This window comes from Saccopteryx bilineata, chromosome 4 (genome assembly GCF_036850765.1).
Source record: "Saccopteryx bilineata isolate mSacBil1 chromosome 4, mSacBil1_pri_phased_curated, whole genome shotgun sequence".
NCBI classification, from domain to species: domain Eukaryota; kingdom Metazoa; phylum Chordata; class Mammalia; order Chiroptera; family Emballonuridae; genus Saccopteryx; species Saccopteryx bilineata.
In genome coordinates, this window is record NC_089493.1 from 295,313,232 (window position 1) to 295,340,063 (window position 26,832).

The 26,832-nt window shown below is 57.6% G+C and overlaps 1 protein-coding gene across 2 annotated transcripts in view; it reads right to left on the reverse strand.

Annotated features, from left to right (window-relative positions):
• Window positions 1-580: 580 nt before the first annotated feature.
• PRKCB (protein kinase C beta) overlaps window positions 581-26,832 on the reverse strand; it is a 318,005-nt gene continuing 291,753 nt past the window's right edge. The window contains exons 16-17 of one of the 2 annotated variants that reach the window (XM_066275842.1): window positions 26,087-26,227; window positions 581-763 (exon numbers count right to left, since the gene is read on the reverse strand). In XM_066275842.1, coding sequence (XP_066131939.1) covers window positions 611-763; window positions 26,087-26,227 — 294 coding nt within the window. In that variant the 3' untranslated portion in view covers window positions 581-610. Of the gene's footprint in view, window positions 764-6,059; window positions 7,616-26,086; window positions 26,228-26,832 lie in introns of those variants that run through there. The other variant, XM_066275841.1, reaches the window with a different exon arrangement.

Sequence of the window (26,832 nt, forward strand, 5' to 3'; positions counted from 1 at the left end):
TTAAAAGTAGACAAAGAAACAAGAGAGTTTGCATATATTAACTCAGTTTAATCATATCAATTCTTAAACAAACAAACAAAAAAAATTTCCTCCAAGAGACAATAGTTCACAGTAACTGCAAAGCTTACTGACATTTCTTTTTTAAAAAATACTGGTCATGCTCAGCATTCAAAGAAGATATGGTAGAATAACTGTAAAAACATTTACCAGGAACATCAGCCGTCGACTTTAAAAATTACAAATACAGAAGCATGTTGGTATCAAGACACAAGTAGTTTTGACACGGTCTGTTCATTTGACGAGTTTCTGGGAGTTTTTTGGAAAACTGGTCCTCTAGGCTCGGATAAAGTGCTGACTCTAAACTAAACATGGTTTCCAAACTTGTAGAAAAGGAACTCGCAAGCTACACAGACAAAGAAAAGCCCTCTGGGACAAGCTCTCCACCACCAGCGGAATGCCAGCAGGTGCACCATGACTCCTGGAAGACGAGAAGCCACACGGACACACACACACACACACACACACACACACACACACACAGCCTGAAGTCTTGGCCCCTCCCAATCCCCCACCCCCACCCCAGGCCAGGCAAAGGGAGCGTGCGTTCACCCTACACGTTAATGACAAACTCCGGGTTAGTATAGGAGAAGCCAGCAAATTCATTTTGGTCCAAGTTCATGATGAAGAGCTTGTCCGTGGGCGTGAGCTCCACAGGCTGCCTGGTGAACTCTTTGTCGAAGTTGGAGGTGTCCCGCGCGTCCCTCTGCCAAACGGAAAGCAGACGCATTAACACAGCACAGGGGGAGGAAGGACACAGAGCCGGAACACGCCCGTCACCCAGGGAGCCGGGGACGCGGGTGGGCGGAGTAAGAAAGAGCGGCACGTGCGGCCCACCCCACCCCACCCTTCTGGTCACCTCATGTGTGGGCAACTTGCTAGACATTTTCTAAGAAAGGAAGGAAGATTAAAAAAAGAAAGTGAATTTCTTTAAGGAGTGTTCTACAGTGGGGTACGTGTTCTGTTTTCTTCGGCTCGGAGACGAATTGGGTTTGGAAACGACTTCTCGCCCTGTATAAGGTTAGAGTTAGTTAGCATTGGGTCGAGTGTCGCACAGAAAACGACCCAAAAGCGACCTTCCCCGTGGCTAAGATGACCCTTTCCTTAAGAAGGACAACAGCTGTACAACCACTCAGCTCCCCCGAAAAGGTAAGAGTGGATTGTGGGGAAATGGGATTTCTGCTTAATGGAGGGAGCTGGCCCCTGTCCACCCTACATACATTCCCTGGTGCAATCCACCCCCAGACTGCAGTGAGGGTCTTCATCTGCCAGAGGGTCTCTACGGGAGGATTATAGCTTGTACCTAGTCAACAAACTCTAAGAAACAAACCCAAAGCTCACAGGAAGGTCTTCAGGGCAGCCGTGGAAACAAACAAGCTCAGTGTTCCTAGTTAATCTGGCATTGGGGGGGAGGGGGCAGGGAGCAGGTCATTAATCCCAGCCCGGGGCCGGCGTACCCGGAGAACTAGTATGGGCTCAGAACAACCTCTCCCGTTCCTGGGATGTTCTCAGGTCTCTGTCAGCCTCTCCTCTTCCTCTCCTCACTACCCACCTGGGGGCTGGGAGAGCTGGAGTCCTCACCCCCACCCCATGGTTCCTCACGAGGAAACCGAGGCACAGGAAGGAAGGTTCAGGGACTTGCCTGCCCAAGATCACTCAGTGGGTGAGTGGGTTTTTTTTTCCACCTGACCACATCATTCCTAATTAGGTCTCATCTCAACCCCACTGATTAAAGGACAGGCTCGATGGCTGGGTTATTATGGGACAAGAATGTATAGCCCTTGCTGGTCCTGAGCAGGTCGCCTGACTCAGGCCAGTGCCCCATGTCAGACTCGAAAGAGGGAGGGTCAGTGAGGACCGGCTGACTTGCTAATGTTGGCCAACCACCCGCCATCCAGGTGTTAGGTTTGGCCTCTAGTGGGCACTGACTCATGAGTATTTCTCATTACTGGGCTCATTCCCCTTGGCAAACCACCTTTCACAGAAGTGCCTTCTTTTTGGCCACTCCATGGAGATGGGTGGAATGTCCCTATGGAGTTCCCTCCCCCTTACTACTTCTTGCTGTGTGCGTGTGGGGGTGGGGGTGAGTGGGACAGCAGGATACACTCCAGTCAGTGCAGCCAGAGGGCAGCAGGCTGAGGATGGCTGTAGGGTTGTCTTCTGGATGGGGGCTAACTCCTGCCGCACTCCTCCCACTCCTCTGTGTCCTGTCCATCTGCTGCCACGCCCCTCCCACTCCTCTGTCCTGTCCATCTGCTGCCACATCCCTCCCACTCCTCTGTCCTGTCCATCTGCTGCCACATCCCTCCCACTCCTCTGTCCTGTCCATCTCCTGCCACATCCCTCCCACTCCTCTGTCCTGTCCATCTCCTGCCACGCCCCTCCCACTCCTCTGTCCTGTCCATCTCCTGCCACGCCCCTCCCACTCCTCTGTCCTGTCCATCTGCTGCCACGTCCCTCCCACTCCTCTGTCCTGTCCATCTCCTGCCACGCCCCTCCCACTCCGCTGTGTCCTGTACATCTCCTGCCACGTCCCTCCCACTCCTGTGTCCTGTCCATCTCCTGCCATGCCCCTCCCACTCCTCTGTCCTGTCCGTCTCCTGCCACGCCCCTCCCACTCTGCTGTGTCCTGTCCGTCTCCTGCCACGCCCTTCCTACTCCTCTGTCCTGTCCATCTCCTGCCACGCCCCTCCCACTCCTCTGTCCTGTCCGTCTCCTGCCACGCCCCTCCGACTCCTCTGTCCTGTCCATCTCCTGCCACGCCCCTCTCCTGTGTCCTGTCCATCTCCTGCCACGCCCCGCCCACTCCTGTGTCCTGTCCATCTCCTGCCACGCCCCTCCCACTCTGCTGTGTCCTGTCCTGCCTGCTGTCTTGTCCTGGGCCGGCTCAGGCACGTGTTACTTCTTGTGTTCAGAGAAGAACTGGAATGCCACCTTCTCCTTTATCATCGTCGCTGCGTGCCTCTCTGGACGCCTTCAGTCATCATTTGCATCCTTTGAATGCTCCGCACGGACCTCGCCGCTGTCAGAAACAGACTCAGGCGTGGCCTCTCTCCAGGAGGGCCGGGTCCTTGTCTGTGTCTTCACTCCTGTGTCTGCAGCGCCAGGAACGGGGTTGGGCGCACAGTGTAGGCCGGCCACAAGCATTTGTTGAATGAACAAATCAGTGAGTGAAGAAGATTTAACCAAGGAGGAGCCTCTTCACTTTTCCCTACTCAGAGCTGCTCCTGAGCCAGAGACCTCACCTCATGGCAAAACCACGGTGACTGTTGCCAGGGACCCAAGGGTCTCTCGCGCATGGGCCACCGTCTGCTTTGAGCCCGAGTATGGACTGAACCCCATGAGGCCCGTGCGAGGTCCCGCAGTTCGATGGATAGGCATGGTGGGTCCCAGCGTGCCTGGAGCCTCCTGCGGTCTCCCTGGTAACACGGCCCCGTGCCCTCTCCTGCCTCCGGGCCTCTGGCAGACACTCCTTTCCCGCCGGCCCCAATGTGAAAGCCCTCCCCCATCACTTGTGCTTGTGATGACTTACGCTCCAAACAGCCACAGGGTCCAAACAGGACTTGCCATTATGGAGTGTGTCCTGGGGAAGACCCCCGCAGCCTATATACCCCCGCATTCTACCCTGGATAGCGGGAGAGCATGGGCCCCTCTTGTTAGGACAATTCCTTTCGAGTTGCTAGTACCTGAAGCCACGTGGGAACAGTCTCGCTCATCCCCAGGAGGGTTCGTGCCACTGGCCTAGCTGTCCCGAGAAGGTCACTGAGATCATGGTCCTGTCCTCTCTGAGACGAGGACAGATTACTAAGAAGACTGAGAAGTGAGAAGAGGGCCTCGGATCCTGGTGGACACCTCGGATCCTGGTGGACTATCAGCCATGGCTAACGTGGACTATGTTTAAGTTTCTTTGGATTGTCTTACTTCGTTTTCTTTTTTTTAATTATTATTCTCCCCTAATTTTAGTTCCTTTTGGAAAATCTATTTTTCAGTGTCTCCCTGAGGGCCAGAAAGGGGTTCTGAATGGTGTCTCCCCCACCCCAACAATAGGCGAGACTCGGCACTCAGAACTGGGCGGTAAAGCCAGGCCCCTGCCCCCACCCGGGGTGTCCGTCTCTGCTCAGGTCTTGACAATGCTGTTCTGTTTAAGCGTGGAGATAGCGCCTTCAGCCTTGTGGAAGGAAACCCAGCCCAGCTACCATCCGGCCTCTCCTTCCCCGCCCGTCACACTGCAGGACGGTCCCAGAAATCCGGGTCGGGAAGAGGCAGCTGCACCTCTGCCTCAGCTCACACTGTGGTGTACAGAGAACGCAGGACCCGGAGGACTTCTGAGGACGTTTTCTCTTCTCGTGAAGACTTCCCTGGCTAGCCCGGAGACTGCTGATCTTCAGGTCACATCTTGCTTTCGGCGGCCTGTTCAATGACTGCCCTCCCGGACGGCACCTCCCCGGCTCCCGCTGCGTTCCCGGCACCCGGCACGGGCCCGGCACGCCGTTCATGCTCGGGGAAAGGTGGCTGCGTGAGCGACGGAGGGCGGGATGCACGCATGACAGCGGAAACAAATAAATTAAAACCGCTCTTCCTGGGTGAATCTGCGGTTTCCCCAGAGATGGCCTCGGTGGAAAGCTCTGCGTCTCGGCCTCCTCTGCACCCGAGGTGCTGATAGAAGAGGAAATGGCAGGAAGTCTGACTGATGACTCCTCACGAGAAGGCTCCCCTGCCCAACCTCAGTGAGGTGTGTTAGGAAAGAGAGACTTTGGCTTTGAGTTCCTATTTCTGCAAACTATCAAACTTTTGGAAAATAATGAGAACAATTTGGAAAATGTAGAGCACAGTGTATACATATAGGATATTCTTCCTATCTATTTATCATCTGTCCATCCATCCATCCACCCATCCACCTACCTACCTACCTACCTACCTACCTAGCTCTATTGGTCTCTAACGTTGCCTCAGATGGTCTGTCAATGCCCAGTGTTTCTCTATGGTCTTTACCTCCCCAAGCGCACATCCAAAGAGAGTCTCGGTCGCCCAACAGCTAGACCAAGGACCTCGACTGACTTGCCTGTTGGTGGGCACGGCTCGGAGATGCCAGTTACAAAGCAGCAAGGGTCCTGCGCCCAGCGCCTGGCAACCTGGGTCTGCATCCCAGCCGGCCGGCTGACCTTGGGCAAGTCACCTCCTCTCTCCAGATGCCAGTCTCCCCAGCAGGGGAGGGGGCTGGGCCCCAGTCCCCTCCTTTCCTCACCTCCTCGGCTTGTTACCTGGGACTTCGTGTTTGCTTTGCCCGGGGTCTAGCCGGCCACCACAAGGACCGTGGCAGGGATGGCCCCGACTCTGCCGTGAGAAGAAGTGGGAGGGGCAGAAACGGGGGGTGGGGGGTGGGGTGGGGTGAGGGATAGCAGCGGATCAGAGTCACATGAGAAGTGGGAGGGGCAGAAACCGGGGTGGGGGGTGGGGTGGGGGACAGCAGGGGATCCAAGTCACGTGAGAAGAAGTGGGAGGGGCAGAAACGGGGGAGGGGCAGAAACGGGGGTGGGGGGTGGGGGGGTGAGGGACAGCAGTGGATCCAAGTCACGGTGTTTTCAAGATGAGAGGTCTGACTTTAAGGACATTTGTCAGATTTTTCAAGTTTCCCTGATGGTCTCTTAGAAGCCCCGGAACTTCTGGAAATCACTCAACTGGTGATAAGAATTCTCTTGAGGCCTGAGCGTAGCAGGAGGCTGGGGGAGGGAGGAGGGGGGGACCACTCACTGCTTAGACAGAAATGGGATTTCTTTCACTCAAGGGCTTTCCCTGAGCTGCTGGGGCTCAGAAAGTGGGTTACTAGAAAGAAGATTCCATCCACGCTGGGAGGAGGAGAGTGAGTTTCACAAGAAAACCAGGAGCCCCGGTCCTGCTCCTAGCTGGCCCCCCGAGTGTGGGCTGTGGACCCTGATATCACTGGACACCTCTGGTCAGCTCCCCCTCCCCCCCCCCGCCCCACCCATTACAGGTGTGGACACCAGGAGTCCTTGGATGGTCCACAGCCTAGCCTCCCTGCCTGGCTGAGCACTGGGGCTCAGAGCAAGCCCTGGCTTTAGTCATTTCTGTCCCCAAACCTGGGGAGCCCCACTTTATAACTTGGTAGCTTGGGGTCACATTTTCCAAAGAGAGCCACTCTCCCTTGATAATGCCTTCCTCCTTCTGTATTTCATGTCTCTCGAGGCTAGAAGAAAAACGGCACGTCACCCCCCCCCCCCAGAGACAGACAAACATGTCCACAAACACCCTGCGAAACAACATTGGGGACAAGAACACCGCGCTGGGGAGAACCAGTGTTTTCTCAGAGCACTTAATTAAGGTCCCGAAGCCAACAGCCAGCCCAGCCCACACCCCTCTGCCCAGGGGTGGGTCTGCTAGGCTCCAAAGCAGTCTTTTGTAAATCAAAGTCGGTCACTGCGGTTAGTCACATGGGGGCACATATTTTAAAGCATGTGTGACAAAGTAATTTTTTTTTTCATTTGAACAACAGAAACAAAACCCCAAAGCAAATCAAGTTTGAAATGTAATGTAACATTACTGTCCTGGGGGGGGGGGACCTCGCTAGAGTGACCATGTCTTTTCAGGGCGCGCTGCCAAATGCCCTTTCCAGTCGTTTGGGGATGAGGGTGACCAGGGACACGTGGGATCAGAAATCACAGCCTTGACGTAGCATCCGAGCTGCTTGCCTGTCCTCTTGAGGTGCTTTAATAGATCCAAACTGTCTAAAGACACGGGGCTGGCATTTTATAAGGGTTTAGATACAAAATCTCCTTCACTTTTGAGTTAAAAAAAAAAAAAAGAAATACAATTTTATTTTTAGCACGCTCTTTTCAGAGCTCACGGTGCCTCCACGCCAGGCAGGAGAGAGGGATTCCCTCTAAGTCAAAGCAACCATCAACTTGGGTAACCAGACAAGCACCAGGTCCAGAAGCAGCCAGCATACCGCTGGCGTCTGATCTCCCACTCACTGGGTTAGAAAGCACTGAGATTAGACGGCTGGAGTTGGAGAATGAATAAAAATGGCCGTGCAGGAAAAAAAAAAAAAAGAAAAGAAAAAGGAAAAGGAAGCAGGCGTTTTCTTGATGTAGCTGGCATGCGGACGAAATAAATCGCGAGAGGGCTTTGATCACGTGCTCATTATGCAGGGGCCCTTCGGACGGGCCATCTGCATAACCCCATCTCACAGAGATGCTCCTTCCCAACGACCTGGGGACATCTGGGTGCCGAAACATACATGGTCACTCTAGTCTGTCTCATCAGCAAAATAAACATGGAGGCGACGTGGCGATGGAAAACACAAACAAACAGAAAGGTGTCACCATAATTAGCCGTGGAGCCTGGAACCGACAGAAATGAAGGACGGAGACCAGCACAGCACTTAGCTCTTGACTTCGGGTTTTAAAAACTCAGAGTTAACAAAGGAAAATCCTTCGAATTCTGACTGGTCAATATTCCTGATGACTTCTTGGTCGGGAGGTGTTAGGACCGGCGGATGGCGGGTGAAAAACCGGTCGAAGTTTTCAGCGTTTCGCCCACACTACGAGAAGGGGGAGAAAAGAACGTGGTCGTGGGTGGAAACAAAAACAGAACAGGTCCAAACCCAACCGGGCGGGGGGCTCTCCAATCCCTTCCCTTCCACCGTCTCACAGAGGTGGTTCCGGTGACCAGAAATGAGAGCCGCATAAAATGCCAACTCCTCATGACCTTCGGGGGACATGAATGACCTTGGGCTCCCGACCTTCAGTTTCTGTAGCTCCTGAGCTGCCCCCGGGGGTGTCCTTCTGGGCAGTCAGGAGCTGGATGGCAGAAGCATGAGATGGTGGGGCGAGCGGCATGTGTCACATTCCCCTTCCCCTGCCCCTCCCCCGCCAGGAGTCAGTCAAGCTCCCCCATGTTCAAAGAAACGGAATTAAGGTTCCGGAGATGTTTCATGAGGCAAAAGATGCAAAGGAAGGACCCCGCTTATACGTCACCTGGGGGGCGGGTGTGTGTGTGTCTCAACTTTGAGCAGCAGGTCCCTCAGAGCGCTGTCCCCCCGCTCTCAATCAGGGACCGCGGACACGTTCTGGCTCAGCAGAGACAGGAGGTGACAGGCTCCAGTTACTAGAGAGAGATCCTGAGACCTGGGTTTGGTGCCTCCAGCGCCCGAGTGCCCACGGGCCCCCCGTGAGCTGGATACGTTATTGGCCTTTCCTGATAAGGCGCCAGGCGGTGAGCAGCCACCCCCCTCTCCCGAGGGGAAGGGATGGGCACGGGAGGGGATGTCAGGGCTTGGGGAGGCGCTCGGGCTCTGGAGAGGAAGCCACCGCCCCTTCTCACCCATCCTGCGGTCCTTCCATGTGCAAAGGTCCCGGTCTGAGGCAGAGTTCTGACACACGTGTGTGAGCGTGGTGGACACGTGCACACTTGTGCATGAGTGCACACGCCAGGCACACGCTACTTGTGCATGAGCGCACATGCCGGGCACACTCGTGCATGAGCGCACACACAGGGCACACTCTACTCGTGCATGAGCGCACACGCCGGGCACACTCGTGCATGAGCGCACACACAGGGCACACTCTACTCGTGCATGAGTGCACACACAGGGCCCACGCTACTCGTGCATGAGCACACACAGAGGGCACACTCGTGCATGAGTGCACACGCCAGGCACACGCTACTCGTGCATGAGCGCACACGCCGGGCACACTCGTGCATGAGCGCACACACAGGGCCCACGCTACTCGTGCATGAGTGCACACACAGGGCCCACGCTACTCGTGCATGAGTGCACACACAGGGCCCACGCTACTCGTGCATGAGCGCACACGCCGGGCACACTCGTGCATGAGCGCACACGCCGGGCACACGCTACTCGTGCATGAGCGCACACGCCGGGCACACTCGTGCATGAGCGCACACGCCGGGCACACTCGTGCATGAGCGCACACGCCAGGCACACGCTACTCGTGCATGAGCGCACACGCCGGGCACACTCGTGCATGAGCGCACACACAGGGCACACTCTACTCGTGCATGAGCGCACACACAGGGCCCACGCTACTCGTGCATGAGCGCACACACAGGGCCCACGCTACTCGTGCATGAGCGCACACGCTGGGCACACTCGTGCATGAGCGCACACGCCGGGCACACGCTACTCGTGCATGAGCGCACACGCCGGGCACACTCGTGCATGAGCGCACACACAGGGCACACTCTACTCGTGCATGAGCGCACACACAGGGCACACTCTACTCGTGCATGAGTGCACACACAGGGCACACTCTACTCGTGCATGAGTGCACACACAGGGCCCACGCTACTCGTGCATGAGTGCACACACAGGGCCCACGCTACTCGTGCATGAGTGCACACGCCGGGCACACTCGTGCATGAGCACACACGCCGGGCACACTCGTGCATGAGCGCACACACAGGGCACACTCTACTCGTGCATGAGTGCACACACAGGGCACACTCTACTCGTGCATGAGCGCACACACAGGGCACACTCTACTCGTGCATGAGCACACACAGAGGGCACACGCTACTCATGCATGAGTGCACACACAGGGCCCACGCTACTCGTGCATGAGCACACACAGAGGGCACACGCTACTCATGCATGAGCGCACACACAAGGCACACGCTACCTCCCATCTAATGAGAAGGGACGAGGCACGTTCTGAAGTACTTGGTTGTTCAGCAGCAGAGCCCATGGGCACTCCCTCCATGACACAGTTCCGTTCCCATGACAGCGATGCCACCCAAATTTGGGTGTAAGTCGAAACATGCCCTAGCGCCTACGTCACCCACCTATCCTCACACAGCTGTCACATCATCATCCAGAACGTAAAATAAGCAACACAACTAAGCCGCAGAAAAAGAGAAAGGACGCGGAAAATATACCGGACCGCCCGTTCTTCTGCCGCGCGCAACCAAACGAGTCCGCCCACGCCATCCGTAAGTGAGACCCGAACGGCGTAAGCCGGAACGCTCACGCCTCAACTTCTTTTTTGAAGCTTTTATGGGAGTGAGCGCCATAAACTCAAAACGCCGTATGTGGAGACTGTGGTGGCCTGAGAACCCCCTGTACGGCCACACGGTGTCTGCGGGCGGCAGCCACAACCTAGTAACACAGCAGTGGAGACGGTGGTGGCCTGAGGACCCCCTGTACAGCCACACGGTGTCTGCAGGCGGCAGCCACAACCTAGTAACACAGCAGTGGAGACGGTGGTAACCTGACCCTGTACGGCAGACAGACATGGTGTCTGCAGGCGGCAGCCACAACCTAGTAACACAGCAGTGGAGACGGTGGTGGCCTGAGGACCCCCTGTACGGCAGGCAGGTGTCTGCGGGCGGCAGCCACAACCTAGTAACACAGCAGTGGAGACGGTGGTGGCCTGAGGACCCCCTGTACGGCAGACAGACATGGTGTCTGCAGGCGGCAGCCACAACCTAGTAACACAGCAGTGGAGACGGTGGTGGCCTGACCCTGTACGGCAGGCAGGTGTCTGCAGGCGGCAGCCACAACCTAGTAACACAGCAGTGGAGACGGTGGTGGCCTGAGGACCCCCTGTACGGCAGACACGGTGTCTGCAGGCGGCAGCTACAACCTAGTAACACAGCAGTGGTTGTTGGAGCGATGGCAGCTGACACTCACTAGCCCTCTGCTAGGGGACCCAGACCCTAGAATTCTCCAGAGGAGCATTATCTCATTGAAGCCCTCCCCCAGTGACCCCAGGTGGTGGGTTGTATTATCACCGTATGGAACAGATGAGGAAACAGGACCAGGAAGGTGACCAGGTCTGTTGGAGGTCACACAGCTGATAAACGGCGGAGCTGCAATGCGGGGCCAGGTCTGCCCGGGGTCAGAGTACAGGCTTCCGGGGCCAGTTTACAAGACTGGCTGACCCAAGGCCGGTAAGTTATTGAATAACGGGGTGAGGTGGGGTGGGGCGGGACCGGGAGGGGGGAGGAGCCACGGGTCGGCACGACGAGGGCTCTGGGACGAAGAAAGCAGGTAACTCAGGGAGCTGAACGGTGTCCGTCTGGGCTACCGCGACTGGGAGGGACCGGTGAGATTCTAGGAGGCGACCCGAAGGGGTGAGAGGCAGAGGTTCTGGAAACCTCCGCTCAGGAAAGGGGTCTTGAAGATAAAATAAATTGTTTTTAAATACAGAGCGCACAGGGCGCACAAGAGATAATAATAATAATAACAATAATAACAGGAATAAAACCCTTGCGCAGTTTCCAGGCAACGGCCAGCTGACAACGGCCAGGTGTTCTGCCTACATTACCTTCTAATTCGCAGAACCGCCCGGCCAGGCAGGCATTTTGGTTCCCATTGGCCCATGAGAAAATTCCCCTAAAACTAAGTGGTAAGAGCAGAGCCAGGAGAGATCACATCAGATAAACTGGGGGTGGAGAGGAACCCCCCCAGAAGGAAAGTCAGCAGGGCAAGCCCCTCTCTCTCTCAAGCCCCCCCCGCCCGGTCGTGGAGGGCAGAGGTTCTGGGGGTGTGTGCAGGGGGCTAGCTTGCAGACAGCTGTGGCCTCCCACTCCGTCCGGGGTCCGGGGGAAGGAAGTCCGTGCGGTCACAGCCCGCAGACAACGGGTTTGGTCCGCGCCCCCCTCGCTGTGCAACCAGCTCTAACTCTGGGCTTGGTCTTGAATGTCTCTTTAGTGAACCAGCCCGATTTTCATTCCCCTCATAACGCAGGAGACTAGGACAGCGCCTGGTGCCCGGCCCGGGCTTGGCACGTCCCCGCTGTGAGCATCCTCTCGTCCCGGTTGTCTTGTTTCCTCCGCAGACCCCTCCCGACAGCCTGTGCTTCCTCTGACGGGGTGTTTTCTGGATAAGTTGTGAACACTGAGGAAACTGTCAGGCGTTGGTAAAAGGCTCATGTCAGACTTAAAAGAAATATACTTGAGCCCTGGCTGGTTGGCTCAATGGTAGGATGTTGTTGGCCCGGAATGTGGAAGTCCCAGGTTCGATTCCCGATCAGGGCACACAGGAGAAGCACCCATCTGCTTCTCCACCCCTCCCCCTCTCCTTTCTCTCTGTCTCTCTCTTCCCCTCCTGCAGCCAAGGCTCCATTGGAGCAAAGATGGCCCAGGCACTGAGGATGGCTCTATGGCCTCTGCCTCAGGCGCTAGAATAGCTCTGTTGCCAAGCAACAGAGCATCAGGCCCAGATGAGCAGAGCATTGCCGTGGTAGGGGCTTGCCATGTGGATCCTGTCGGGGTGCGTGTGGGAGTCTCCCCACCTCTCAATGAATATAAGCAAACAAACAAATAAATGAAATAGATGAGCTAAACTGTTTCAGCTTTTTGATCTCTTGGCTTCTGGTCTCAGAAAATGAGAAGTGGCCCCCACCCCCAGTCCCACGATCAGGACTTGGAGTCTAACAGACGGTCTGTTGGCCGGCAAGGGGGGAAATGCTCGCAAGAGGACGGAACTTTGGGGTCAATGATGTGTGATCAGGACTGTCCAGACTCTTTCTTTATTCATTTTCTCAGCCTAGAAATACTTACTGGGTATCTGCTGTGTGCTGATCATAAATTACACAGACCCACGCCCGTGGAAACTCTGTCCTACTGGGGGAAAAGGCCACGCACACACAAATAAAAATACCTATTGGGAGTGGAAATACCTATCTTAATGGAATGAGGTTGGTGATATTAAGAAAAATAAAGCCAGATCAGAGACAAAGAGCGAAGAGAAGGCCCATTTTGACGAGCAGTCAGCTCAGAGGAAATGCCCCATGTAAAGTGAGGGTGGGGTCATCTGAACGTCTGGAGAAAAAGCAGTCCCGGCAGAAGGAAGAGCCAGTGCAAAGGCCCTGAGGCAGGAACCCACACGCCACACTCACCACACAGCACCGAGGCCCCTGTGGCCAGAGCAGTGACCCAGGGAGAGAGGGGCCAGAGCGAACCCCGAGAGGCAGGCCACGGACCTCATGACCCCGTGAGGACAGAGGATTTTCACGCTGCGGGGAACGCAACGGCTCTGGTGTCCGCAGGACCCTGGGAGCCGTGCCCAGAAGAGGCCGATGGGCGGGGCAAGGGCGGAAACAGTGAGGCCAGGGTGGGGGAAGCTGTTGCAATAATGCAGGTAAGAAATGAGGGAGGCTTGGAGGAAGGTGATGGAGGGGGCCATGTGAAGACACCTTCGGTTTGGGGATGCACTGGGCGTGGAAGTTCACGAGGTTTGCTGATGAGAGGAAGAGACCTCAACACTTCTGGCCTGAGCTACTTGGTGAGGGGCGCACACGTGGGATACAGCAGCTTTATGGGGGAAACTGAGAATCCGTTTCCATTGCGGTCAAGTTTAGAAGTCCAGTGGAGATGGAGACACATTGAGTGGAACCCTTCACTGCTGCCAGGGGACCGTGGCGGAGCGGACGCTCTAGACTGACTGATGGCAGAGGGCAGAGGGGGCTGCCACCATCCGCAGGAGGGAGACGGTGGCCAGCGTGGTGGGAAGGGGACCGTGGCGGAGTGGACGCTCTAGACTGACTGATGGCAGAGGGCAGAGGGGGCTGCCACCATCCGCTGGAGGGAGACGGTGGCCAGCGTGGTGGGAAGGGGACTGGGGCGGAGTGGCCGGAGACCCCTCGCAGGGACACAGGGGAGAGAGAGAGAGAGAGAGAGAGAGAGAGAGAGAGACCTGCACGTGCTTCTCTCTTCAGCCTGGGTGCCGGGACCCAATCCAGCCAGTCCAGGAAGCCTGTGAGCTGAGATGCAGAGTCTTCAGGGGACATTTTTCTTTACAAACCATCCATTTCAAAGCAGCCATGCAGAAAGGCTGCTGTGTTGCTGGGACCTCCCCAGAGGCTGCCACCGGAAAACAGCTGGGCGGCTGGGAGCCTCCCTCCATCACCCCCCCCTCAGAAAAGAATGGAATCTTCTCAGGGAGGAGGCGGGGAAAAGCTGCAAGGACCAGGGTCACGCAAGGGGACAAGATACAAGGGGGAGCGTGACGTCCCTGCTAATCCTCAACTTACGGGGCTGCCAGATCACAGCCTCCCTTAGCGTTCCCATGATTTCCAAACAGCTGTCACCAGCTGTCAGCGTCAGGAGGGCTCCCTAAACGGAGGGAGCCATCAGCCCTGGGGAGGCGTGGCTGGCAGGATCAGCTGTGTCTGCCCCGTGTCTGCCCCGTCCCCCGTCCTCGGGACGGCAGGCAGCTGGGTGGCCGGGATCGCAGGGCAAACGCGTGGGGACCACACCTGCCTGGGCGGACTCCCCACACTCACTCAGATACTCCAAGAGCATCCAGCTTCCTTGTCATCAAGACGCACCACTAGGGGTCCTGGAACGAGGGCGAGGGCCACACCAACCAGGTTCTTTAAATCGGGGGGGCCCCTCCTCCAGGGTGGAAGAGGGTGGGAAGGACTGACTGACCTGTGGTTCCGTGGTGGCCCTGCATTCAGACCCTAGACAGCCTGCAGCATTGGTCTGTGAGCTGCTGCGTGGGAGCTGTGCTTCCTTCTTCTCTCCTTTCTAATTTCTGTTTGTGTTAATAACAGCCCTGAGGCTCGCTGTCAAATGTGGGGTTGGCTCAGACACCGCAGCCACAGGGTTCTTTCAAAGAGTCCACAACCTGGACATGTCACACTTCTCTGTTCTGCCCGGCGACGGCTCTCCACGGCCCAAAGCCCGCACTCCCGTGTGGCTGGCCGACAGGACCGCCTAGGCCTGAGCCGCGGCCCTCTGGGAACGAGCCGGCTCCATGCTCCCAGCCCCCAGCCCAGCCACCCCCAACCCTAACACACCCTCCGCTGCAGTGAACTCCCGGTTGCTAGGCACACTCACGCGCTCTCTCCTCCAAGCCTGGGCACCCTGTCGGCTCTGCCAGGATCGTCGGCCTCCCGCCCCGCCCTCCCCTCCCCCGGGCACCCTCTCCGTCCCCAACAGCGGTCAGTCACTTCCTCCGGGAGGCTTTCCCTGGACCCTCCTCTACACTCCCGGGTTATCCCATCCGGACCCAGGATGTTCGTTCATCAGAGCACTGTGAGAAGGGGGAAAATAATTTTTCTTTAAAAGCAACTATCAACCATTAGGGGGAAACAAGTTAAATAAATAACGACAGGCCTATTTGATGTATCACCAGGCAAAAAACGCTTTTAAACATTAAAAGAAGATGCAGAAGAATATTAAATGACATCGTGCCGTATAATGACTAACGGCGCACAGGCTCTGTTCCCATTCTATGAATTATGTACACAAACGCGGATGTGGTATCTGGGTGTATGTGACACACGCTCAGAGACTGGGGGACTTCCAGATTGCTTCTCCTTGATCTTCTCTGCTTGATTGTGGTTTTAAAATTTAAATAACAATCAGTCATTTTTTTTTTTTTTTTGTAGTAAGAGAAAAAGCTATGTTTTTTTCTTTTTCTGAAATGAGAAGGAGGGGGGTGGCAGACAGACAGACTCCCGCATGCGCCCGACCGGGATCCACCCGGCATGCCCACCAGGGGGTGATGCTCTGCCCATCTGGGACGTTGCTCTGTTGCAACCAGAGCCATTCTAGCACCTGAGGCGGAGGCCATGGAGCCATCCTCAGTGCCCAGGCCAACTTTGCTCCAATGGAGCCTTGGCTGCGGGAGGGGAAGAGAGAGACAGAGAGGAAGGAGAGGGGGAGGGGTGGAGAAGCAGATGGGTGCTTCACCTGTGTGCCCTGGCCGGGAATCGAACCCAGAACTTCCACATGCCGGGCTGATGCTCTACCGCTGAGCCAGCTGGCCAGGGCCAAGAAATAGAGCTATTTGAAATGAAGGAGTCATTGCCCTGGGAGAAAGAGGGCAAACAGAAAAAGAGGATGGGAATATTCGGCCAAATCACTAAGGTCTGTCTGAGGCTGTTTCATGGGCCTCCTCTCAGTTGAAACCGCTCCAGTCTCCCCAGCGGTTGCCCTCGTGTGCAGCTCAGGGGGATGGGGCGGTAGGCTGACGTTGAGGTCCGGGGCACCCTCTGCCCGGCCGCGTGCCAAGCATCAGAAATGCAGTGACCCATGGGGGGGGGGCAGGCCTCATGATCGCAGAGCTCATAGTCGAGCAGAGGGGGCAGACGCACGCACACAGGCCGTGGTGTGGTACCCTGGGACAACCGCTGCCACTGAGCACAGAGGCACGGGACGGAAGGAGGGCCAGGGGGACTTCCCGGCGGTGACACCTGAGCTACGTGGGACAAGAAGGAAGGGGGCTGCCTCTTTGAAGGAGGAAGGAGAGAGCCCAGGGAAGTCACGGAGGTGGAAAGAGGGCACGGCTCACCAGCTTGAACTCAAGGTCGCTGGCTCGAGCAAAGGGTCACTCGCTCTGCTGTGGCCCCGTGGTCAAGGCACATATGAGAAAGCAATCAATGAACAACTAAGGAGCCGCAATGAAGAATTGATGCTTCTCATCTCTCTCCCTTCCTGCCTGTCTGTCCCTATAGATCTCTGTCCCTTTCTCTTCTCTCTCTCTGTCTCTGTTACACAAAAATAAAAATATAAAAGAAAACGCGAAGGCAACGTCTACGAGAGGAGGCCATCCTGAGGTTACTGCTGCCTCGACGTCAGAAATCCCAACAGCACGGTGGGGAGAAGAAGCTGGACCTCTCCAGGCGGAGGACAGAACAGCATACGATCGAGGGGAGATGGCAGGAACCGGGCAGCTCTCTCAAAAGCGTGCAGGACCAGACAGGGCAGCGGCCCCCGTGGCCGGAAGGAGGGAGCGCGTGTCGAGGGAAGGGACGCTGACACTGAGGCAGGTGGAGCAAGCGTCAGGGTGGAGGAGGAAGAACCAGGAGAGAGTCAGAGTGGACACCCGCCGGTCTGGCCCGCCCGGCAAGGCACTCGTCTTTCTCTAGCGATGCGTGCTTCCTTTGCTCCGAGCATCCACTTCTCCCCTCTCGAGACGTCTGGTCTGGGTCACAGGAGGACTAGTCCCTCGTCAGGTGGCCCCGGCCTGCCGGTCAGCCCACTCGCCCCCTCCCCGCCCGGCTATAGTGAGTGCTTTAGGGATGACACCCCCTGGCCCAGTGTCTCCCCGTGAGCTTGCGTTCCGGGCTGCTGAGAAATGGAGGGAGAGGGGGTTCTTATTTTGGAAGAAGTTGCCAGGATCATGGACGTCCGTCGGGAGCCGCTGGGTGCCTAGAAAGCCCGATAGAATGAAGAATGAAGTCAGCACAGAGGCGGGCCACCCCAGGGCTCCAGAGACACGATGCCTTTCATCAGTGCTGAGACCCTGACTCCAGCCGTAACAGTATTTCCAGAGATTTTGTCGTTCTGCGATGCCAGCTTGAGTCATGTTCCTATCTGCAACCAGAAGAGCCGTGGGTAACAGAGAGAGAGAAGCCGTGGGCACGGACCAGACAGAGGCCATGCGCAGAGGAGACGGGGGGGGGGGGCGGAGCAGGGTGGGCGGGGAAGTCCGACGTGGTGGGGGTCCACCAGAGAGAAGGCGGTGGCCACAGAAGTCAAGGTGACTGTGCCAGTGCTGGGAGCCACCCACCCCGGGCACCCGTGAGCCTTTGTTTCCCTTGTGACGGGCTCTCAGCAGAGACCGGGGATACCTGACCTCTGACCAGGGAGACCGGACCTCTGACCAGGGGAGCCTGCAGCTGTGGAGGCTCAGAGGGCGCAGGCTGCTTGCCCGTCCTCACTCAGCTGCTGAGCAGCACACACAGCTGCAGCTGGGACCCTGGGTGCGTCTGACCCGGTCCACACCCTCACTGTCTCCTGGGGTCCCTCCGCTCCTCTCCCCCCACGCTCTCCACTGCTCGGCCCACCGCTTTCCAGCGGACACCGGGACAAGAACCACCAACCGGGCTGGGTGGACGGCGGCAGACCCCATGGAGCCAACGTCATAACTGTCCACTCAGCTGAGCCCCGTCACCCACGGAAGCATTTCCACTCAGGAGCGACCGAGAGCGGCTGGAACCCTGTCTCTGCGCAGCCGAGGGCAGGAGCCGCGAGGAGAAACATCGCCAAGGCCCAGACGAGGGCGTTGGGGGTGAGGACACAGGGGTTGGAGTTACACTGGCCCTCCGACTTCCCCGGGGGTGTGACGGGGGGGGGCAAGCCGCCTCGCCTCACTGAGACCATTTCCCTCAGGGCACGGAGGAGAGACTCACAGCGTCTGTTCCGTGGGGGGGGTCGCGAGGTCCGGGAAACAGCGGGCTCTGGTCTCGAGCAGAATCGAGCCCCTTCAGGGAGCACAGGCCTGGTCTGTCTCCCCGTTCCTGGCGTTGCTCACAAAGCCGGCACCCACTCAGTAGAGCGTCTGTCCTCTTGCCCCGGCCTCCCTGCACTCCCTGTGCAAGTCACGCAGGCCGCCCAGGAGCTGAGCTCCCCTCCTCCGGCATCTTCCGAGTCTCCACGTCTACGACATGCTTCCGTGGCGACGGCTCGACACGCATGCTGAGAGTTTCATGCTTCTCCCGGGCACGTGACCTTCCCGTCAACTGGCTCAATTCAAAAATTTTGACTTCGGCCCTGGCCGGCTGGCTCAGCAGTAGAGTGTCGGCCTGGCGTGCGGGGAACCCGGGTTCGATTCCCGGCCAGGGCACATAGGAGAAGTGCCCATTTGCTTCTCTACCCCTCCCCCCCTCCTTCCTCTCTGTCTCTCTCTTCCCCTCCCGCAGCCAAGGCTCCATTGGAGCAAAGATGGCCCAGGCGCTGGGGATGGCTCCTGGGCCTCTGCCCCAGGCGCTGGAGTGGCTCTGGTCGCAACAGAACGACGCCCCAGAGGGGCAGAGCATCGCCCCCTGGTGGGCGTGCCGGGTGGATCCCTGTCGGGCGCTTGCGGGAGTCTGTCTGACTGTCTCTCCCCATTTCCAGCTTCAGAAAAAAAAAAAAAAAAATTTTGACTTCGGTGTCGGGAGACGCCTCCCAGTCAGGCACCCCCTGGCAAGGGACGGAGGAGCGTCCGTGGCCCCAGAAACCTGTCACTTCTGACCATCCCAAGGGAGGGCCCTGTGAGGGCTGCAGTTTCGGTGGGGCTCCTCCGCGAGCGGGGGCGGGGGGTGGGTGGGGAGCGGTCCATGCCGGCAGACTCCCCCCGGCTCCGTGTCCGAACCAGCTCCGGGCTACTTGTTAGTCAGTGTGCAAAGAACACAGCCGAACACTTTGATTAAGATCTCTGCAAACCCCACGCTCTGGATCACAGAAGGAACACACCGCGCTGCGTGGGGGAGGGGGAGAACGTCTCCTCCTTAACGAGCCTGTCTCAAGCCTCTCACTTCCCTGCGGCCCGGCCCGGCCCTGCCTGCGTGCATTCGGAGGCTGCTCAGTGTCTGCTGCCTCTGTCAGCCTCGGAACCTCAGCCCTTCAGGAACAGGTGGGGCCGGCGTCTTCTCAACGCCCGCTGGAGGGTTGGTTGTATGAGCTGTGAAACAGGCTATGTGTTTGGGACAGATATTTTTAAATAAATTTAAAATCATTAGAATTGCCAGAATACTTGGTCTTTTTCTGTCGTGTAACAGACACCACTGGCTGGTATGATCTGAGCTCGCTGGCATGAGGGTCATCGACACCTTCAAGGGGACCCCAACCGCTCCGAATAATCTTCCCACGGACCCAGACCCGGGCAGGTTCCCCTCCCGGCTCTGCCACCTGCTTGCTGCCGCTGCTCCTTTGCAAAACTCCTCGCCTTCCCCAGCTCCGGGCCCTCCCCCACAATGTGGTGACAAGGACACCGGCCTCACGGAGCTGTGACAATAAGCGAGGCAAGGGCTGGAAGGCACGTACCACCCGTGCCCAGCACAGACGCGGGCCCAGGATTTCTTCCGCTGTATTTGAATAGCAGGTTTTATGAGAATTGTTCCAAATCCCAGTTTCCCCAGAACGCCTTGCCCTCTTGAGCCTTCGGCCCTTTGGGGCAGCCGGGTTCTCTTCTCCTGCAATCAGTCCCAGGAAAGTACGAGAGAGGCTCCTTTCTGAAGCCTGGCACTTGGGTTCTAATAGCCAACAAAACAAAGGTCACACGGTGGTGGTTTCAATTCAGAAATGTCAGCACCTCCACCGCACGCGGAGACACTCACACGGTGTAAAAGGGCAGCTGTGTTTGGAGGAGAATGTCACCCGGGCAGAAGTGCGGCTCATTAAAGCAGCGCTTGACGCCTTTGACCTCCGCGGCACGAACAGTGTTTTCTGATGACAGAATTACCGGGAAACCAAGCTCCGCCAGCTGCTCTGGTTCCTGCAACCACGCAGCCTCCACGCCCCGGAGGGTACGGTGTGCTCCACTCTGAGATCGGACGCTGGGTGCGGCGCGTTGGAAAGGCATTCGGCGGACGGCTGGAACAGGCTGGAACACAGCAGGGTGGGGACAGGGCCCGGCCTCATCTGCGGTGGGAATCTGAGGCTTTCCTGCCGGGCAGACACCTCAGACTCCTAGGGGGTCAGAGATGAAGGTGGGGGCTGGCCACACGAGCGGGAGCGAGGGGCTCGGTCTGTCGTGGGGGGGGTCGGGGTCTGTCGTGTGGGGGGGTCGGGCGTGAGGTCCGACGGCCAGGCTGGGAGGGGACAGGGAGGTGCGCTCATCACGCTGGGATGGCCGTGCGGCTGCCCGTGACGACAGGAGGTAGGGACAGGGCTCTTCTCCACGTCTGCTGCCCCTCGAGCTGTCCTCCGCGGCCGCTGCCCAGAGGGGACTGGTGATCCCAGTGGTCGCACTGCAGAACCACACAGGGCCCGTTTCCCCACGGGGCGCGGCGGTGCACACACCCTGGCGTTTCAGACTCCGCAGACGGTGAGGAAGCCGGCCTCCCTGTCGCTGCCTCCTGCCTCCCCTCTCAGCCTTCAGTTTGCCACATCTGTGCCAGCCGGGCAGACTGGTCCTGGCGGGCGCTGGACCCTGGAGCCCCAGGGCTGCTCCGGCCTCGTTCTCACAGGGAGCCCTGCCGTCCGTGTTAAGACTCTCCTGGACTTCCTCACGAAGGCACTTTATAAACACTACGTGATGTCATCAAAATCTCCGCTGGGCTTCCTGATGCACACACACTGCACACACCAGCATATGTTGTCATGTGAGGTCACACGGTACCCCCCTCCAGGTTCTCCGATGAGACACGCTCCCCCTCGGTACGACCTCAGGGAGCCCAGGATGACGGATGGCACAGCCCAGCCACAGGAAGTCTGCGGTGACAGCCCTCGGCACCCAGAACCTCCCACAGCACCATGTAACAGATGCTAACAGGAGGAAGCACCACCCACTGCACCGCTGTGCCCTGCCCTACAACGGGGCGAGGCGGGGGGACTACATGGACGATGTCAGAAGGGAAAGGCAACACACTGCAGGAACTGAGAGAGGCTGGTTCTGGTCAGAGGCTGAAGTTGGCCCTGGCTGGTGGGCTCAGTGGTAGAGTGTCAGCCTTGCATGTGGAAGTCCCAGGTTCGATTTCCGGTCAGGGCACACAGGAGAAGCACCCATCTGCTTCTCCACCCTTCCCCCTCTCCTTTCTCTCTGTCTCTCTCTTCCCCTCCCGCAGCCAAGGCTCCATTGGAGCAAAGTTGGCCCGGGCGCTGAGGATGGCTCTGTGGCCTCTGCCTCAGGCACTAGAATGGCTCTGGTTGCAACAGAGCAACACCCCAGATGGGCAGCGCATCGCCTCCTAATGGACATGCCGAGTGGATCCCCGTCAGGCACATGCGGGAGTCTGTCTCTCTTCCTCCCTGCTTCTCACTTTAGAAAAATACAAAAAAAAAAGCTGAACTCAGGGTGGGGCTGGACTGTGGAAGTCCCCAAAAGCCACCTCTGCTAAGGAGCAACAGAGAGTATTCCAGGGGGCGGCAGAGAGCCGGAGGTGGGGTGAGAAAGGCCTGAAGCGAGAGTGAACGCAGGACGCACGTGAAAACCGTCCCCCGTGCTCTGAGATCACACAGCAACGCCAGTGGATTCCAGCCATTTCTGGGGACCCTCTGGGAACAGCCCCGTGTCACCCCAAAGATGCCAGGCCACCAGGGCGGCTTTAAAAACCCCATCTGAGCCCTGGCCGGTTGGCTCAGCGGTAGAGCATCGGCCTGGCGTGCGGGGGACCCGGGTTCGATTCCCGGCCAAGGCACACAGGAGAAGCGCCCATTTGCTTCTCCACCCCCCACCCCCTCTTTCCTCTCTGTCTCTCTTCCCCTCCTGCAGCCGAGGCTCCATTGGAGCAAAGATGGCCCGGGCGCTGGGGATGGCTCCTTGGCCTCTGCCCCAGGCGCTGGAGTGGCTCTGGTCACGGCAGAGTGGTGCCCCGGAGGGGCAGAGCATCGCCCCCTGGTGGGCAGAGCGTCGCCCCTGGTGGGCGTGCCAGGTGGATCCTGGTCGGGCGCATGCGGGAGTCTGTTGGACTGTCTCTCCCCGTTTCCAGCTTCAGAAAAATACAAAAAAAAAAACAAACAAAAACCCCATCTGAAGTTATGTTCACGACTTGCAATAAGAGCACCCGTCGCTGGTGTTTGAATAGACTCCTCTGTGGGTGCCCACGTGCCACAGTCTACCTAGTGGCACACATGAGTCGGGGCCACCAATAGATCCAAGCCTGTGTTTTCACCTCCCAGGAGGCACGCAGGACCCCACAGGCACCGGCCCTGGGGGAAGGGGCGCTGGGAAACCCTGAAGGGTGGGGGGCTCCCAGGCTGGCCTCCGCCCTGGGAAAGCCACACGCTCATCAGGTGGCATCAAGCGAGTGGGCGGCGTGTTCGTGACCGTGATTCCTAACTGAGTCTGAGGACAGTGAGGGCAGTGCTTGCTGCCCCCGAGAGCCGGTGGGAGAACATCCTCAGAGTCGATGGCCCAGTCCGGTCACGGCACTTTCAAAGTTATTTGTTTAAACGCCTGCCGGGGAATTCAAGACACCGGCCAGTTGAAAACTACCATATCTACCCAAGGCACCACAGCGCAGGGACCTGCTGACCATTACTAATTATTCTAATCTTTTTCGTCATCCAGAAGAACAGCGAGCGACCTCTTTCCTAAGCGCTTTCCGTGCGCCAGACACCAGGCTACACCTTTCATCGTCATTACTGCTCAGCGGGAGCGGTCAGGAGGTCCAACCCATGAGAACGGGTTCTGGCTGCAAACAACCAGAACGAGTGGCACTGGCTGAATGTCAACCTGACGTGGAGCGATCACGACCCCAGAGGTTACAGAACGGACAGTCCGTGGCCACCTAGGGCTCAGGGGTGTTTGATTTGCCGGCACTGTGTTTCATCTTTAAAAAAAAAAAAAAAAGTGTTGCCAATCTATCAAAAAATAATGAGATTTCACATAAAAACCCTGAATGAGGACGTAGCCATGCGGTGCCTGCCTCCCCCGGCACGCACGGCAAAGCTGGCGGGGGCCCAGCCCCTGGCTCACGGAGGGTGCTCGGGCCAAGGCAGCTGGTACTATCCTGGGCAATAGACAAGACGACAATCCCGAGGGGTGGCCGGCTGACAGACGCTTCCAGCTGTCCGGCTGGGCATAAACACCTGCCGAGCCTCCCGGAGAGCTTGTCCGCCCTGCGGCTTGGCCTCTGCTCATGCCAGCCCCAGTCCTCATCTTCATGACCCGCCGCAGCTCTGCAGTGTCTGAGTCTATGACCTCCTCCTGATGGCCGCCAGCCCGCACCCAGACTGGGCAAGAACCGGTGTCTTCCCCTTCAAGAGGTTTTTCTCCTGGCCACACCCTTCTGGCCTCTGCCTAGCACCCCCACCCCCGCCTCAGCTTCCCACATCCCTGGTGTCCCACGGCAGTGACCCTCGGCCTGCATCAGGCACCAGGTCCCACGGAGGGCCCGCCCTCGGAGCCTCTGATGTCCCAGGTGAGCCTCTGGTCTCCTAGGCGACCACGCTTTGAAAGCTGTTGTCCTACGACCAAAGCCTGAACCCCAAATGCTACGGGGTTCCAAAAGCTGGTGGGACGACAACACCTGCGTCTTCCTGTCTGTCCAGATAAGGAGGGTGACCCGCGCTTTGACGCCGGATGAACGGCCCCACAGAACCCCACTGAGCGGCGGGTCCAGCCTCCGAGTTTCCTGAACGCACCACCCACCCATTCTTCTCTCCTAGATTCTGATCTCTTTCCAGATAGTTGAATACAAGGGACGTGACGGCCTGTGTGATGTACAGGGTCCCCTCCCCACCCCCAGCCACACACAAGGACATTGATTACCTGAAGGAACAGCATCGGCAGGGGCTCGACACTGCGTCCCCTCACAGACGCTGCACCTGAGACTCTGACAAGAGGTGTGACGTCGCGGACAACGGTCACTGCCCACTGGCCTGTGGCGGGCACACACCCTGAGCGCTTTACTCGCACAGCGGTCCTCCCGTGAGAAACAGTTACTATCATGGGGTGACAGATGACGAGACCCGGGAGCCAAGAGGGCACCTGGCTCCTCCAAGCTCACCGTCTCCAGGATAATCGAGATTGTTCGCTGGACCCGCGGCGTTCACTGAGAGTCAGACACCACTCGGGACATTGAGCTCCAGCGGGTGTCTGCATTTCAGAGAGGCGTGGGTCACCTGGGGGCACCGAGAGGTGATGTCATACGGGACACGCGAGCAGGTGTGTGTGTGTGTATGCGTGGTGGTGGTGGGGGGAGGCAGCGTTTAGCCCGGAAATCACCGTGCCACCGAGGGAGCATTAACCAGCATCTGCCAATGTCTGGGTGGAGGACCCGCGACAGAGGAAGAGGCTTTGGGTGACAGAGCGGGACCCGGGGATCATGGCTCTGGGAAGCTGACCTGCTCTCCATGTATGTTTACGGCAATTAGAAGGACCACACACAGAGACACAGGCTGCCTAGGGGACCTGCGTCCCAGGACCAGGAAGCGTGCACAGAGAAACAGGACTCACCGGGAATGCTATGTTCTAATTACTCAGGATGCACAGGAGGGGGGGGGGTGACGACTCCCCCTGGGGGGCTTTCTTAGCCCACCTGCCCCTGGCCCCAGGCATCCCGGTGCCTCTGACGAGGTCAGGCTGTCTGAATCCTGCCTCCATCCCACGCTGGCTGAGGGACAGGGGACGGAGCATTCAAGCGGTCAGGGCCTCCATTTCTTCTCCCATTATAAGAAGTAACAAACAGGTCGTCGTGTTACATGTGACACGCTTCCTATGGTGCCTGGCACACAGGGAGTGGCCCAGAAATTGATAATAGGAATGATTAATAATAATAATAAAATTCGTAGCATTCCCATGGTCATTTCCCCGCTTCTGTGACAATAGTTACGGTCCCCTTTCAGCCTCAGTCGGCAGTTTTCCAACCCGCGGTGAAGTCACCGGGTCTCCGCTCTACTTAATCTAACAAAGCCATACCCCCCCCCGCAGCGGCATCACCGATCTGATTAATTCCGGTGCTGCCTCGTCTCCCTGATGAGTCTCTGGGGACGGGACACCCTCGTGCGTGCACGGTGGTGGGAAGACGAGACTCTCCCCCGTCACGGAAGTCATCTCCACGTCCTAGCTGCACCCAGAGCCCCCGGGGGGGTCCGTGAGCCAGTCAGCTCCTGCTTCCTTTCCTCTCCCTTCGGGGGCAGCGGGGGGGGGGCCTCCCATGGACTGCCCGAGACAGTGTGCGTTTCAGAATTAAATTTAAATACTGTCGAGACAAAACAACATGACCTTTTCAATGTCAGTCTGAAGAGAAAATGATACCGTGGAACCAAGAAAAGAACAAGGGGCCGAATTAGATACCCCCCCCCCCGGCCCTGCCCCCCCCAGGCCCCTCCTCCCGTCTGAAAGTGGGTCTGAATGCCGCTCGCCAAAGAACCAATGCCCGAAAGCCTCCAGCAAAGACAGTGACAGTAATTGAATTGATGAAAACAAAAACTCAATAGTTATCGTCTTTCCCACATTGCGAGCCGCCAGGCTGCATGGAGGAAATCTACATTTTTTTTCTTTTTGGTTGCAGTGACTTTGTGCTGAAATGCGAGCAAGCCCAGCGGCTGCGTCCACGTCCACGCCCACCCCTCCCAGCGCAGGGAGGGCGCAGCGAGGGGCCGGGGGAGGGCGCGTGGCGCACAGTGTGGCCGGCGGTCGGGGGAGGGGAGCTGGTCTACTTACGGCCTTGGGCTTATACGGGGGCTGAATCTCCTTGCGCTCCAGCTTCTCCCAGTCGATATACCGGAAGAAGGCGTGCTCCTTGATGTCCCGCTCACCTTCGGGGCCGCAGCCCAGACGTTTGCCCGGGTGTTTGGTCATCAGCTTGCAGAGAGAGAGAGAAACGTTTGATTTAATGCACTTCAGAAGAGGACGTGGAAGGCAGAAAAGTCCTCCTCTAATAAACTAGGGAGGAGAGTGTGTTCAAGAGCCCCCAACCGCCTGACCAGGTGGTGGCCCAGTGGATAGAGCGTCGGACTGGGACGTGGAGGACCCAGGTTCGAGACCCCGAGGTCGCCAGCTTGAGTGTGGGCTCATCTGGTTTGAGCAAGGCTCACCAGCTTGAGCCCAAGGTCGCTGGCTTGAGCAAGGGGTCATTCGGTCTGTTGTAGCCTCCTGGTCAAGGCACGTTGAGAAATCAATCAGTGAACAATCAATGAACGCAATGCTTCTCATCTCTCTCCCTTCCTGTCTGTCTGTCCCTATCTGTCCCTCTCCCTGTCTGTCACAAAAAAAAGAGTCCCAACTCAAACTAATACAGAAAAGTACTGAATGTAAGTAAACTATCTTGCTCACAAAAATGAGGGATTTTATAGCTTCATATTCTTTTTGAAATATCCCCTCATTTTTGTGAGCAGTATATAATTAAGCAATAAAAGATTCTGAAAAAGAAAAAGAGCTTCCCCCCCTCCCAACTAATTTTTAATTTT